The sequence below is a fragment of the Suncus etruscus genome, chromosome 6, assembly GCF_024139225.1.
Source record: "Suncus etruscus isolate mSunEtr1 chromosome 6, mSunEtr1.pri.cur, whole genome shotgun sequence".
In the NCBI taxonomy this organism is placed as follows: domain Eukaryota; kingdom Metazoa; phylum Chordata; class Mammalia; order Eulipotyphla; family Soricidae; genus Suncus; species Suncus etruscus.
The window spans coordinates 72,773,538-72,789,907 of NC_064853.1; the positions used below are offsets into that span (position 1 = coordinate 72,773,538).

General features: G+C 40.6%; 2 protein-coding genes across 3 annotated transcripts in view; both read left to right on the plus strand.

Moving 5' to 3' along the window:
- DZANK1 (double zinc ribbon and ankyrin repeat domains 1) overlaps window positions 1-1,001 on the plus strand; it is a 79,917-nt gene extending 78,916 nt beyond the window's left edge. Inside the window, exon 20 of the mRNA XM_049774379.1 lies at window positions 633-1,001. Coding sequence (XP_049630336.1) covers window positions 633-753 — 121 coding nt within the window. The 3' untranslated portion in view covers window positions 754-1,001. The remainder of the gene's footprint in view (window positions 1-632) is intronic.
- Window positions 1-16,370, plus strand: part of SNX5 (sorting nexin 5) — a 1,173,556-nt gene that overhangs the window by 840,180 nt on the left and 317,006 nt on the right. The gene's annotated exons all lie outside the window — the stretch shown is intronic.

Genomic DNA, 16,370 nt, shown 5'->3' on the forward strand with positions numbered 1-16,370 from the left:
CATTCTGGGTATAACATGCTCTTGACTTCTGGTCAGGAAGTTCCCAAAGAGGTTTTTTGACAGTGAAAAGCCAGACCTCCAGATTCAAGTGCCTTAATATTCCTTAAATAAAGGGGCCAGAGAGATAGCATAGCTATAGGGCATTTGCTTAGTATGCAGCCGATGGAGGATGGATGGTGGTTGGAATCCCAAATCCTGGCATCCCAGATTGTCCCCTAAGTCTGCCAGGAGCAATTTCTGAGCACAGAGGCAGTAACCCCTGACTGTTTTTGGGTGTGACCCCAAAACAAAAACAAACAAAAGAAAAAAGGAACAACCAGTCATATGAACATTGAGTGGAAATAAAAAATGATCAGTCTTAAGCACAAATCCAAAGTCAACAACACCAGAATCGATACCTAATCTACAGCAAGGTATACACAAAGGGATACCTATTACATTAGCACCCAAAGGGCAGAGGGGGGAGGTATGGGATGCATGCTGGGAACAGGGATGGAGGGAGAACACTGGTGGTGGTAATGGCCCTAATTCTTTGTCACTATGTATCTTCAATATTACTGTGAAAGACTTTGATCACAATAAAAATTATTTTTAAAAAATATTCCTTAAATTCACCTACTTGTCCTTCACAGATACAATGCCAGCATCCAGAAGAAGAACTTGAGAGGCGAGACAGCATGTGACCTAGCTCTGAAACTTGGAGATGAGCTCATCACCTCACTCTTTGCTGCCAAGCTCAGCCTTGACTGTTAGATGAGGCTGCCAGTGAGGTCTTTAGTTTTTAAATGTAAAGAAACCAGGTTTAGGGGCTAGAGCAACAGCACAACAGGTAGGTATTTGCCTTGCATGCAGCCAACCTGGGTTCAATACCCAGCATCCCATATGGTCCTCTAAACCTGCCAGGAGTAATTTCTGAGCACAAAGCCAAGAATAAGTGCTTGAGTACTGCCAGTTGTGACCCAAAAACCAAAAGAAAAACAAATTATGCTTATTTTGTTTTGTTTCTGAAATCTCTATTTGAAGTTTGGAGATTGAGAGTGAGAGGAATTCATGGAATTTTTAAAAGTATCCGGCGAGGCCGAAGAGATAGCATGGAGGTAAGGCATTTGCCTTGCATGCAGAAGACCAGTTGTTCGAATCCCGGCATCCCATATGGTGCCCTGAGCCTGCCAGGAGTGATTTTTGAGCATAGAGCCAGGAGTAACTCCTGAGCACCGCCGGGTGTGACCCAAAAACCAAAAAAAAAAAAAAAAAAGTATCTGGCAGTGTACCCAATACTGAAGCAAAAAAAGCCCTGCACGGTGCCAGGCTCATCCTGGAACTCTTGGTGTCAACCACTTGGACTACTATGTGTCTTTGATCTGGGAACCTAGGGTCTCTTGTCAAGAGCTCTTGTTATTTTGTTTTTTGTTTTTGTTTTTGGGCCACACCTGGCAGTGCTCAGGGGTTACTCCTGGCTGTCTGCTCAGAAATAGCTCCTGGCAGGCACAGGGGACCATATGGGACACCGGGATTCGAACCAACCACCTTTGGTCCTGGATCGGCTGCTTGCTAGGCAAACACCGCTGTGCTATCTCTCCGGGCTCTTGTCAAGAGCTCTTAAGCAAAGATTTTTTTTTTAATTAACTAAACATGCTGTTTTTCTAATAAAGCCATAATATTGATTAAAAAAAAAGGCATTGTAAATCACAAATACCACATGGGCATTAAGCACTCATCTGGATGATAATGAACTTTATTTTTTATTATTTATTGCTCCCTCTTAATTTATTTGTAATAGGTAATAATTACAATGGTTCAGAAACTAAAAGACATTAAATATTAAGTTGAGAAAAAGTTTACCTCCAATTTCTGTTTTATAAACCATCACTTAGTGTCATCTATGTCACAGAAGTAACACTGGGATATGTAAGCACTGATATACGGGTACATCTACAGTTACTATCTAATATAAGAACAGATGAATTATACATTTTCTTTCCTTTATTCCAGAGGTCCTCAAACTTTTTAAACAGGGGGCCAGTTCACTGTCCCTCAGACCGTTGGAGGGTCTGACTATAGTAAAAACAAAACTTATGAACGAATTCTTATGCACACTGCATATATCTTATTTTGCAATGAAGAAACAAAACAGATACAAATACAATATGTGGCCTGCGGGCCATAGTTTGAGGACCACTGCAAGAAAAATAGTAGCAAATCACACACTGTAATGCATCTTTTTCTTCTGCTTAATATATTTGTGCTTCTAAATTAGTACATAAAGTTTGACCTCATTCTTATTTTGTATTGATAAACTTTGAATAAAAAATTGCAAGAATGTGTGATCTCACTTTATATTATGGATTTTAGTTATTGGGTAGAAACTGTACCATCTTTGAGTCCCTAAATTGTTTTTCTAATTTGTATAGAAAGAGCATTAGCCTAGGAATTAGGGAGAAAATACAGGGACTAAGGTGCTTGCATTGCATGTGGTGATCCTAATTCAGTCTCTGCTACCTCACTGTGCCCTGAACACTACTATAAATAAGCCCAGAGCCCAAAGCCAGAATATAGTATGAGCACCTCTGGGTATAGCCTCCCTCTACACACACAAAAGAATATTAGCTTAGATAATTCAGCACAATAAATAATAGACCTTATCAAAGCAGGTTCCATTGTTATTGTCTGCACTTTATTTCCATGATAATAAATAATTAATAACAATTAATTTAATAAATGATCAATAAATTATTAATTATTAAATCATTTAATATTTATTAAAATATTAAATATTAAATAATTAATTATTAATATTTTTTGGTTTTTGGGTCGCACCCGGTAGCACTCAGGAGTTACACCTGGCTCTAGGCTCAGAAATAGCTCCTGGCAGGCTCAAGGGACCATATGGGATGCCGGGATTCTAACCACTGTCCTTTTACATGCAAGGCAAACACCCTGCCTCCATGCTATTTCTCCGACCCCTCTAGAAGTAACCCCTGAGCACTGCCGGTGTGACCCAAAAGCCAAAAGAAAAAAGAAATCTAAAACCTTTTGGGGGATTGGGGGATAAGAGAGCTAACCCCCCATCAGACTATTGGGGTACTATGTCCAGGGAGTGTGAGCATCTACTGTGCTATGTGATAGGGTAGTTTGGTGCCATGCCCACTAAGCTTATCTACGAGGTCCTTTCTTGAATTCTCTGCTAGTAGGGTTCTGTTTAGAACAAGTGGACCAGGGGCCAAAGTGATAGATAGTACTTAAGGTAGGGCATTTGCCTTGCATATGGTTGGCCCAGGCTGTATCTGGTATCCCATATTACCCCCCAAGTCCTTCTATGAGTGATCCCTAAGTGCAGATCCAGGAGTAACTCTTGAACACCTCTGGGTGAGGTTCTTTTCCCCTCTAAAAAAGAGTCAATGGGCCATTGAATAGCTCAACAAGCTAGTGTGCATGCAGGAGGACTAGGTCAATCCCCAACACCACATGGTCCCCCAAAAGCCACATGGGATTGACCCCTGAAGTGGATGAGGATTAGCCCCTGAGATCCACCAGGTGTGCCTCCCAAAAATTTGGAGTTGACTGCAAGAGAAACTAATAAGATTTGAGACTCACAAGGTAGCTCAACAGCCATTATGCCCTTAGGTGGGCTGGGTTCCAGATAGAGCTGTTACTCCCACCCATCCATGGGCTCTAGAATCCAGTCAGGAAGCAGGTGGTAGAGTTCAATACCATTCACTTGGACCTTAGGGAGTAAGACAAAAAATCTTGAGTTCCAGTAACTGACTTTGGGGCTATCATTCCTTGAGTGCAAAGAGTCAAGTGTGTCTTGGTATTTTCATTGTCCTGGGTGGAGGCTCTGTGGTCTATCCAAAAGAAACTGCTGTCAGATACAAGAATTTCAGAGTCCCCCGCCCCCCCCTCCAAAAAAATGGGGCTAGAGCTAAATGGGGCTAAAATGGGGCTAGAGCACAGCACAGCACAGCAGTAGGATGTTTGCTTTGCATGTGGCTGACCTGGAACAGACCTGGGTTTGATCCCCAGCATTCCATATGGTCCCTGAGCCTACCAGGAGCGATTTCTGAGTGCACAGCCAGGAGTAACCCCAGAGTGCAACCGGGTGTGGCCCAAAACCCAAAAAAATGGGGGATAGGGAAGAAAGTAAAAAAAATGAAAGAAAAAAAAAGAAAAAGCTCAGTAACAAGCACATTTGGGAAAATTATTGTCTCTTCTATGAAGTCATTAATGGCAGGAGGCTTAGTAAACTCTTATTAGCTGTTCATTTTATTAAACTGGTGTGTTCTTATAAGGTTGACAGCATTATAAAAAAGAAGATGTCTAGAGAGTTGTAACACTATTACTGATACTATGATTTTTAGAGGTGTGTACTCAGCTGGCAGGGCTCCTGGAAGAAGGAAGGTATGGAAGCAGGGTGCCTACACTCACTCCAAGAAGCCTTGGTGATATCAGCTCCAAAACTGGCATACCTGAAGTATCGTCAGACTGGTATTCCCCAAGGGAATCGTAGAGCATCAGTAATGAGGCAGAATAATTGGGAAAACAGTGATTCTGGGTTATGGAGGCAGCAGGCTTAGATTTGACACACCTGTCCTCTCCTGAGATGGCCAGCTTTCTGCTGAGAGGGCTGCTGTTCTCATGATCTTTCAGTTTGGTTTACATATTGTTTGAGAAAAGAGTGAGCCTATGGAGCTGACCCAGGGTTTTGTTGTTGTTGTTTTGGTTTTTCAGGTTTGTTATTGTTTTGTTTTTGGGCCACACCTGGTGGCACTCAGGAGTTACTCTGGCTCTGCGCTCAGAAATCAGTCCTGGCAGGCTCAGAGCTGGCCCAGTTTGGACATGGTGACAGCATTTGAGGGCTGTCAGGCTTTTCAGAAGGAAGAATATGAGAAGATGGTGTCCACATTCGCTCCAAAAGGCCCAGAACCAGTGTACCTGAAGTTTGATTAGATTGGTGTACCCAAAGGGAATTATAGAGAGTTGGTGATGAGGAAGGGCCATAGGAAGACAGCAATTGTGTCAATCACGCTAATTGGGGGGCGGGGGAGGGCTTAGGCCACACCTGGCAGTGCTCAGAGGTTACTCCGGCTCTGAGTTCAGAAATTGCCCATAACAGGCTTCAGGGAACCATATGGGATACCAGGACTCAAACCTGGGTCAGTCCCAGGCCGACTGCATGCAAGGCAAACGTCCTACCACTATGCTATCACTCTGGCCCCTATATATTTTATTATTTTTATGACCATTGATATCAAGGATTTGAACTCTTGGTTGCCCTCTCTCTCTCTCTCTTCTCTCTCTCTCTCTCTCTCTCTCTCTCTCTCTCTCTCTCTCTCTCTCTCACACACACACACACACACACACACACACTCTCACACCTAGAGTTCTAAATGTCTGGGACTATCCTACTGAATCCCATTGATTTTTAAAGACCACTTAGAAATCATTATTTAATGATAAGTCCCATTTGTAATATACAGTCATAAATGGCTGTTTTAAGGCTGATTCCTTCCACCAGAGTAGGAGCTTCAGAAATCCAAGCTCTGACACAAACACAACACTAAAAATGTATTCTTGCCCTAAACTACTTCCCAGTTTCTCACAGAAAGATCCTACCTTCTTTGAATTTCCATCAAATAGAGGCATTCTCTAATAGGATTTTCTGGAAAATTTCCACTATCAGGCTTGACCCACACTCTTATCTCCAGCTGTTAAAAATGGTATTTTTTCAAATTTTCTAGTTTCCTGCCTAAATCCACTTTCAAATTTTCTCTTATCATGGAAGGAGGAAAAAGAAATGGGATGGAATCTATTTACTTGTTCTTTTTCTCTTCTGAGTAAGTTAAAGAGATATGGGTCACTTAATTGCATCCTTCCCTTTGGCAAGGATGTTTTCTCCCTCATTTATTTTTTCTTCAAGCTTGAGGAGGTGAAAGAACTTCTCAGATATAACTGATCATTTATCACAGCCCTTTGGTAAGTATTGAAAAGAAACATTGCCTGTGATAAGAATGTCCTACTATGATCTGTCCTGTGAGTCCAGTTCTAAGACCCTACTGTGGCACATAGTCTAGGTCTCAAGGGTAGCAATACCTCAAATCATAAAGACATTGCTACCCTCTTTTACAAAAAATTGTCTCTCTCCAGGTCCCTGTTCCTCACTCCAAAGCTCCTCCTGATCAGAGCTACCAGTCTTTTCAAAGTGTATATATGTGGGAAACCATGGCGTTGATTTTGTTTGCTTTGAATTGGGGGTGTTCAGAGTCTTCTCCTGGCTTTGTGCTCAGGGGTCACTCCTGGAGGTGCTCAGCTGTTATGGAGATGGAATAGGAGTTGACAAAATGTAAGGCAAGTACCTTAATCCTGTACTATCTTTCTGGCTGATTATTTAGAAAACTTCTGTGGTTTCTTTGTGCTGGTTAGGAAGACTAGCACTTGAGAGGAACTGTCTGGCTTCACCCTAAGTCAGTGATCGGCAACCTGTGGCTCGCGAGCCACATGTGGCTCTTTACACTTTTAATTTGGCTCTTCTGTGTGCCAGGCGGCTGCTCCAGTAGTCAGGACTCTGCTCCTAGCCTCTGTCAGTGCCCGCTCTGCCGGCTCCACACAGCTCCAGTTGGCTCATGTGGTATAGGGGGATGTGACTTTCTGTGTGGCGCCACACAGGTCCAGTCAGGTCATGTAGTATGGGGGGCGTGACTTTCTGTCTGGTGCCACAGCATTGAGGCAGCACTACAGACTGAGGAGCAACAGAGGAGAGAGCCATGTGTGGGTCAGTGGCTGCATTGTGGTGCCTGGTGAGTCACTGTCCAGCCTGGACCCCATCCCATCCCCTCCCCTGTGGGACAATATTTGTATTGAGGCCCTGTAAGCCAGAGCTTCGCACACTTTTTTAATCTAGGAGCCAGCAAAATAAGTTAGTGGCCAGGTTCTGAGGTCAATATATAACAGTACCAGTGAGGACTATTTGAGTGAACCCTGCTTAAAATATCCATGATGAGCCCACTAATTTTATAATACTATTGATACACACATAAAATGTCATATATGCGTCATCCACAGATCCCCCCATAACAGTGCGTCATCCACAGATCCCCCAATAACAGTGCGTCATCCTCAGTTTTGCTTCCTTATCAGAAATCAAAGCATTTTTTCTCGAGAAGGGTGCTCACCATCCAGAATTAACAAACGATCAGTGGATTCAAAAACTGTATTTCATGGTGGATGTTACTTCACATCTAAATCAGCTTAATCATAAACTACAGGGGAAAGGAAACACAGTTTTTTTTTTATGTTAGAAGAAGTTATTTCATTTGAAAACGAATCTGTTTTTGCTCAAGATTTTGACAGAGAAACTTTGATTCACTTTCCAAGCCTGTTGAAACATCACCAAGAATATAATTCTGATATTGACATTACCTATTATAAAACAGCACTTTTAAATATGAGGGAATATGAGGGAAGCTTTTCCCAAGAGGTCTCAGGATTTCAGAAACAGCAAAGCGACATTGGCCTTTGTTAAATAACCTCTGGATGCCACTGTAACGGAATTAAATTTTTCTCCCTTTAATATTGACATTGGCAACTTTGAAATGCAATTGCTGGATTTAAAAAATCCAGCCAGGAAGGTGGCGCTACAGGTAAGGTGTCTGCCTCGCAAGCACTAGTGCAGGAGGACTGCGGTTGGATCCCCTGGCGTCCCATATGGTAGCCCCAAGCCTGGGGCAATTTCTGAGCGCGTAGCCAGCAGTAACCCCTGAGCATCAAACGGGTGTGGCTCAAAAGTCAAAACCAAAACAAACAAACAAACAAACAAAAAACAAAGAACTGTGGAGCTCGAAATTTGAACATCTTTGTGTTAATTTAGAAAGATTGGAGAAACGCAAATGTGAACTTAGTTCACAGCACAAGTGGTCTGCTTTGAAAGAACTAGAGAAGGAAGATATGTTGATATATCTCAAATAACAACATGATGTTCACTATTGTTGGTTACAAGATGACTTACTAGTCACCTGTGCTCAGAAAGCTCCAGAAACTCCTGTCTTATGTAATAACTCACCTAGAGGTCACTGCATTCTCAATTCCATGCAACTAGGCTACAAGACAGAAACATTCCAGTATGAAATTGGCTTCTCTTGTGAATGATGAGACTCTGGCTTGATCCAGTAAAAGGACTCAATCAAATCCCCAGCTTTAGGTGTCTTGTGCCAAAGGACTTCAAAGATAAGTGTTTCTTGTTAGAGCATGTCTCATGCAACATTTATTTTTTTACTTTATGTCTTTGTAAAGTCTTAATAACTCACCTTCAGTTGCTTTCTTTTGAGGGGAAAGAGGAATACTTTGTTTCCTTTTTATGTTTCTTTATATTTTATATATGAGAGAGATCATTTGGCATTTGTCTTTTTCCCTTTGACTCACTTCACTCAGAATGATCTTTCTTTTTCTTTTTCTTTTTTTTTTTTTTTGGTTTTTGGGTCACACCCAGCAGTGCTCGGAAATCGCTCATGGCAGGCTCTGGGAACCATATGGATTCATCCACCAACCTTCTGCATGCAAGGCAAACATCTTACCTCCATGCAATCTCTCCAGCCCCTCAGAATGATATTCAATTCCATTGAGGAAGTAATGAACTTCAGGGTTATATTTTTTATAGCTGTGCAATATTCCATTGAGCATGTGCATATAATATATATTATTTATAAAGTATAAAATTACATTGTATTTAATTTTTAATGATATTCACACTTATACTTACACACATACTTATATTCACACCCAGAAATGATAGCGGAGAAATTTATTAAAGAAATTTTGACTTTGCTTGCTATAATAAAATACTTGGGCCCGGAGAGATAGCACAGTGGTGTTTGCCTTGCAAGCAGCCCATCCAGGACCAAAGGTGGTTGGTTCGAATCCCGGTGTCCCATATGGTCCCCTGTGCCTGCCAGGAGCTATTTCTGAGCAGACAGCCAGGAGTAACCCCTGAGCAACGCCGGGTGTGACCCAAAAAAAAAACCAAAAAAAAAAAAAAAATACTTACGTTTTGCAAAGGAAGCAATGAGAGCAATTTTAAAAATTAAGTCTTCTGAGAACTGGAGCTATAGTACAGCAATTAGGGCACTTGCCTTCATGCAGTGCTCCGGCCCCAATGTTGTTTCTTAGAGAATAAAAATCTTCATGTGTACAGTGAAAAAACTTTGCTTCCTTAGTGTTCAAGAATTCATGTTCTGGGCCCGGAGAGATAGCATAGCGGCGTTTGCCTTGCAAGAAGCCGATCCAGGACCAAAGGTGGTTGGTTCGAATCCCGGTGTCCCATATGGTCCCCCGTGCCTGCCAGGAGCTATTTCTGAGCAGACAGCCAGGAGTAACCCCTGAGCACTGCCAGGTGTGGCCCAAAAACCAAAAAAAAAAAAAAAAAAAAAAGAATTCATGTTCTGGGGCTGGAGTGGTGGCGCAGAGGAGGGCATTTGCCTTGCATGTGTCTGACCTAGGATGGACTGTGGTTCAATCCCCTGGTATCCCATATGATCCCCCAAGCCAGGAGCAATTTCTGAGCACATAGCCAGGAGTAACCCTTGAGCATCACCGGGTGTGGCCCCAACCCCCCAAAAAAGAATTCATGTCCTAAACTTTGATAAAACATTTGCTTTCACAATATTTTGGAAGAAAAATATAGCATATTGTGTCCATATTTTGGGCATAATTTTGCCCCAATTTTTTTGGGCAAATTTGGATGAAGGTCATCTTCCTGTGCCATTTTGGAAATAAAAGAAATGTCATAGGAGTTAGAGCTAAAGAGATCCTTTTGAATTTTTTAAGGAAGGAAAAATGTCAAAGGTTTATGTTCAAGAACTGAATTTTGAAGTGAATTTAGATTCAAAACTATGTTTGAGGGCCATTTTGGAAGAAAATATGGTATAGAGTTTATGTTTAAAACATTACAACATTAGTACATTTTAATAAAATATTGTATGGCCATTTTCAATAAATAATCTGCAAAGAATTTACCAGAATTCTCCCCACAGCTTGAAGACATATGGACAATACATCACGTATTAGACTGTTTTGAAAGGAAATATGGCATAGAAAGTAATGTATCAAAACTTTATTCACTATTGGCTTTACTTTGAAAACTCTTATTTCTAGGCCCTTTGGAAGAAAAGGTCTGCCTAGGACTTAGGTCAAAAAGATTACAAGTGGTAGTCCAGGGGAACAAGATTCCCCCCACACCAGGCGGGTCTTCAGGGCCATGCCTGGTTAATCGGGCCCTGGGGGGAGGGGGTGAGAAATTCCTCCCTAGGCATCCAAAAACTACAGAGGCTCGGCTGGGCTCAGAACACTCCGCATGCCAGGATTTCTGGGGTGTTTGACTGGTATGTTGGGGGCTCTGGGCAGGACAGCTAGCCATAGGCCCCCTGGGCTGACCACTTAGTCCAGGGGAACAAGATTCCCCCCACACCAGGCGGGTTTTCAGGGCCAGCCTGGTTAATGGGGTCCTGGGGGGGAGGGGGTGAGAAATTCCTAGGCATCCAAAAACTACAGAACCGCGCATACTTCATGTATTAAAAGTATTCCTTATTCTTATGTTATGTTTTGCGTATACAGAATGCTCATTTTGTATTCTGCCCTTTCCCACACTCCTACAAAGCTCTTTTTTACTCCTTAACTCTCTAACCCCCTCTCAAACATCACTAACCTACATTACTCTTTTTTTTTTTTTTTTTTTTTTTTGGCTTTTGGGTCACACCTGGCCGCGCTCAGGGGTTATTCCTGGCTCTATGCTCAGAAATCACTCCTGGCAGGCTCGGGGGACCATATGGGATGCTGGGATTCGAACCACCAACCTTCTGCATGCAAGGCAAATGCTTTTACCTCCATGCTATTCTCCAGCCCCTACATTACTCTTTTTAACTTCAGTAGTGTACAATCCTAATCACAGTCCAAAGCTGTGCATTGTGTGTGACAACCCCAAACTGTTTCAAGATACATAAAATGGACACGTATTTCTTTAGAATATTTTGTGTTTTTTCTCTGACAGCTATAATTCTTACTAAATGTTGTCTTATACAGTGATGATTCTAACCACTTTTTATCTTCTCTTTTTGAGCTGTTTAACAAGGAATTTTGGTGGAAAAGTCCACCAGTTTAATGCTTATGATTGAACCATATCATGGGAATCATTGGAATTGTTCTTATGGCCCCCATATGCACCAATAACACCACGTGGCATTGCTTCTTATTTGCATAGGCACATTAAAATGGGAAAATACTATACATACAAATAAGATCCTATCTAATAGAGATTGGAACACACAAATCTTGTAGTGCAAAGGGACCTTACACCCTGAACATTGACATAACGACCTGGCACAGACCTCAGAAGAAAGGGCATAATCCATTCTCCCCTGAACCAGGGAAGCCATCCATGAAACATCCAGGCTGGTCTATAACATCACCTGGAAGCAATCCTCTACCACGGAAGACCTACACTGCTCAGACTTCGACCTGCTCAAAAGAGACTTCCCTTAACACTGTGAAGACTTAACAACAACAACGACCTGCTTACAGGACAGGGCTCCCTGCATTGCCCTTTGATTGTGAGGTGAAAGGAGAGTATGCTCCACATCCTGACTTCAATGTAAGATATGCAGATTCCAGGATCTTTAATACAGAAACACGATACCAACAACAGAGACTGTGTGAAAAATAAAAGTGTGTTGGCACTACAGACAATGTATTGGATTGGACGATCTAGCTTGCCTGGAGCCTAGAGTTGGTCTTGTGCCTGGAAACTTCAGGGGTCTGGTCTCTTTGTACTTAGGCCAAGGTTATTTCTTTCCATGTCCCTCATATTTTGGTGGGCCTATGCAAACAACAATTGCAACTCTAACACCATTTTTACTGTGCTCCTTTGACTCTAATCCTTAAAAAGAACTCACTTAAAATTTGAGGTTAACTTAAGCTAATATGCATGTATATGGAAATGTAAGAAAATACTATGCCTGTAATGTTTAAGGAGTTACGTAAGTTTTATGGCTTTAGATTGCCTTGTGTACTGTTAAGAAATATTATAATGTGTTACAATCTGGGGACTTGAGGGACAAAGTAATTGTACATGGATTCTGTCTTATTTATCTTAATGTTCTTTGGCTGAAATTTCAAAGTTAAGATATCAGCAAGGGGACTTCTGAGAATTATGTTATGGGTGATTGTCCTTCCACTGTAACTTTACCTTGTCCTCTTTCTTTGCACCCTTGTTCTCATAATTAAAAATAAAAATTAAAAAAAAAAGATTACAAGTGGGACTGTAGTGATTGCACAGTGGGGAGGGTGTTTGCCTTGCATATGGCTGACTGGTTTGATCCCTGGCAACCCATATGATCCCCCAATCCTGCCAGGAGTGATTCCTGAACACAGAGCCAGGAGTAACCCCTGATCACTGCCAGGTGTGGCCCCAAAATAAAAAAAAAAAAAAACTGATGACAAAATATGGGTATGTTTGGATAAGAAATCATGTTTTCTGCACATCTTGAATGAAAATTTGTCACAGGATTGTTTCATTAAGCCCCATAACCTACAGATTTGAATGAAAATATTATATTTCTAGGGAATTAAGGATAAATACCTGACATATGACAATCTTCCAAGCTCCACTTTCACATAAAATTGGATTTTCAAAAGCATATTTCTTGTACATTTGTCAGTGGGAAAAGATAAACTCTGCAAAAGATTTGTGATCACCAAACCCAGGATTTGAATTTGGATGAGAAGATGTATTTTTGCCACTTAAAAAATATAACATAACACAAACACAGCCCCATAAAAATTTGAGAAAATATCGCTAAAATGTCACATTTACAAGTTTTTAAAAAATCTGGAGTAAAAAGTTATTTACATAAACTCATAAAAAACCCAAGGGTTATGGCTCAGTGGTGAATGCATGCCTTGTTATGCATGAAATCTGGATTTGATGCTAGTTTAAAAAACACCACAAAACTTGTAAGATTTAGTGAATTTAGAAAAAAATTAGAATTTTTCAAGAGTATATCTTGGTATTGTTGCCAGAAAACTTGTTTCTTTGGGGGGGGGGCCCATACCCAGCGGTACTAAGATTACTACTGGCTATGAGCTCAGAAATCTCCCCTGGAAGGCTTAAGGGACCATATGGAATGCTGGGAATCAAACGGGTCCACTGCATACAAGGCAAATGCCCTACTGTTATGCTACTGCTCCAGACTCGGTTACCAGAAAATTTGGATTAAAAATAAATGAGGCCGAAGAGATAGCACAGCGGTAGTGCATTTGCCTTGCACGCAGCTGATCCAGGATAGACCTGGGTTCGATCCCCAGCATCCCATACGGTCCCCCAAGCCAGAAAGGATTTCTTAGTGGATAGTCAAGAGTAACCCATGAGTGTCACCGGGTATGGCCCCAAAACCAAACCAATAAACAAAAACACAGGTGTATAAATTTCGATTCTAAAATTAAACTTTCTGAGTAAGTTTGGATAGAAAAAAATGTATTTCTTGGGGCCAGAGTGAAAGCACAGTGGATAAGGCTTTTTTGCCTTGCACACAGCTGCCTCATCCTTTTTTTTTTTTTTTTTTTTTTTTTTGGTTTTTGGGCCACACCCGGTAACGCTCAGGGGTTACTCCTGGCTATGCGCTCAGAAGTAGCTCCTGGCTTGGGGGACCATATGGGACGCCGGGGGATCGAACCGCGGTCCGTCTCCTAGGCTAGCACAGGTAAGGCAGGCACCTTACCTCCAGCGCCACCGCCCGGCCCCAGCTGCCTCATCCTTGATCTTCATCTTCCCATATTGTCCCCTGAGCCTGCCAGGAGTAACCCCTGAGCATAGCTGGGTGTGGCCCCAAGACCCAAAAAACAAACAAGAAAAAATGTATTTCTTGGGCTAATTGAAAGGAATTTTGTAGTGGAGATAATGTTTAAAAATATTCCACTGACTACTTTTTACTGTCCCTATAATAAATTTTTGGAATTGGTACATATAATAAACTTGAGGTTTTCCAAATATATGTTCAATTGTTTTTTTTTTTAAAACTAAAGCTTGTTTCTTCTATTCTTCCTCTCACTGATTATTGTTGGAAATCTCACAAAGGTTTTCCATTAACTGTATGTTAGCTTATGTTTTATTTATGCTATATTGAATTTTATGATGAACCATATTCAATCCAGCTATATAGTGGTTCTGGTTTCCTTCAGATCTTGTGCACCACCAGGATACACATAATGTTCAGAGACCCGTATGGTATCAGGGATTAAACTAATGGTATAGCACTGTAAAGCCAGATTCCAGCCCTTTAAATTTAATCCCCCTGGATTAAATGCATAAAAATAACACAAGAAGAAGGGCTCAGGAATTCCAGGTTGGTGAACATATGAAAATTTGAGGAATTTTGTCACTCTTCCCATATATCTTGTCCTATGTATCTCTTCTAATGGTTTCTAAATTATATCCTTTTATAGGCTATAACTAGTAATATCTCGTAACAGATTTTTTTTGCTATTTGAGAAAAAAGCACTTTGCTTTCTTTAGAAATAAAGTTGAATTGAAACTAAGATTTTACTTTTAGTGACTATTTTGTTTCTAAACTTTATCCTTTTCTGAAGTGAATAAAGAGTATATATATATATATATATATATATATATATATATGTACACTGTACGTACAAGTCTATTTTCAGCCTACTAAAGTGCTTTTAAATTTTATTTTGCCAATGACTGATAAAAATGTGTAAGTTTCATCTGTGTTTTCTGTTTTTATTGTTACATTCCTTAACTGCTCATGTTTCTAGCTATATTATAAACTATTTCTAGAGATATTATATAGATATCTTTATAATATGGATTAGTGTTTCCCTCCATTTGTTTTTGTTGTGTTATTTCTCTGATTTGTTCGGTTTATCTGTATAGTGTCCTGGTAGAATTAATTTTTGTCTAACTAGGCCTGGAGAGGCCTGAACTCAACAAGCTGAGTACAAGTTCAATCTCCATCACTAAGTATCCCCAGGAACAGCTAGGACACTGAGCCAGGAGCAAGCCCTGACCAACAGATGTGGTCCATTCTCCAAAGCAAGGAATAAACAAATCTCCTTGCTTTGCTGAAAATGTGGTCCAGCAGTTGAGCACTAGCCTTGAATTTGTGAAGCTCTGGGTTTGAGTTCCTGCACTTGACTTATTTTCATGAGGACGTTAAGATTGAGTCATCAAACTTAGTTCTATATTTGAAGGTGCTACTAATATTTAAGGCTTGAAATAATTTTCACAGTGTGATTGTCAGAGTAGAAGCTGCAATAAATCTTAACAATCAACTTAGGAATTTTCATAATTTTATATTTACAAACAAGTTAATGAAGGCTAGTGTGGATATATGGAGAGGATAATGAAACATCTAGGGTATAGATATATATGGAAGAGGATAAATTGATGGATTATGTGCATTTTTTATTTTCATAGTCGACACTCTCTGTCTCATTCCTTTACAACTCTGTTCAAAATTCAGAATCTTGTTTAAATCTAATTCAGGTATACTGATTCTGCAGCATGCCCAACATCCAATATTGACTCAGCAACAGAAAATATATCAAAATATATGCTCTTGGTTTTTAATTGGAGAAATAGCAGATATATAATAGACACAGTTTCATAGATATTCCAAAATGTCTGTAAATTTTATAAAATTCTGGGCACTAGTCCACTTGATTGTCTGGGAGTGATTCTCTCTGGCTTTGGTATTAGTGTTATTACAAGTTTTTTTTTTTTCTTTCCTCAGTCTGCTGACTAGGGATTCTTGTCTTTCTAGACTAATCTGGTGTTTCTACAATATTGTCACAGGATTTTGAGGGCTCTTCATTGAAGTTAACTTCATCTATAAAAGGTCTTCAAGGCACAGTGTTCTCTGCTATAAATGGCCTCCAATTCAAGGCGCTATTGGAGAGCCTTAAAATTCATCAAACCCGTCTCTATAGCTGAGAGGGTCTGGGGCATCATACTTCGACCTTCCAAACTCTGCAAAAAGAAATCTTACATCTGCACTCAAGCCACTCTTTCCCTGAAAGTTCACTTGTTTTGAGCAAAACTGGTCTGTAATGAAACACAGTAATTTAGGTAATTAAGAATCCTTTACATAGGGTTAAGTATCTTTAGCCTTGAGATTGTACAACTACTAAGGGTACATGGCTAATGGAATTGATCTTTTATTGTGGTTGTTTGTGGGTCACACCCATAATTGTTCAGGCTTACTCTTGGCTCTGTGCTTATAGATCACCCCTATAGGGCTCAAGAGATTGAACCTAAATACCCCCTGTACTATTGTTCATCTTAGTCAGTTTTGGCTAGCTGTCTGGGACTG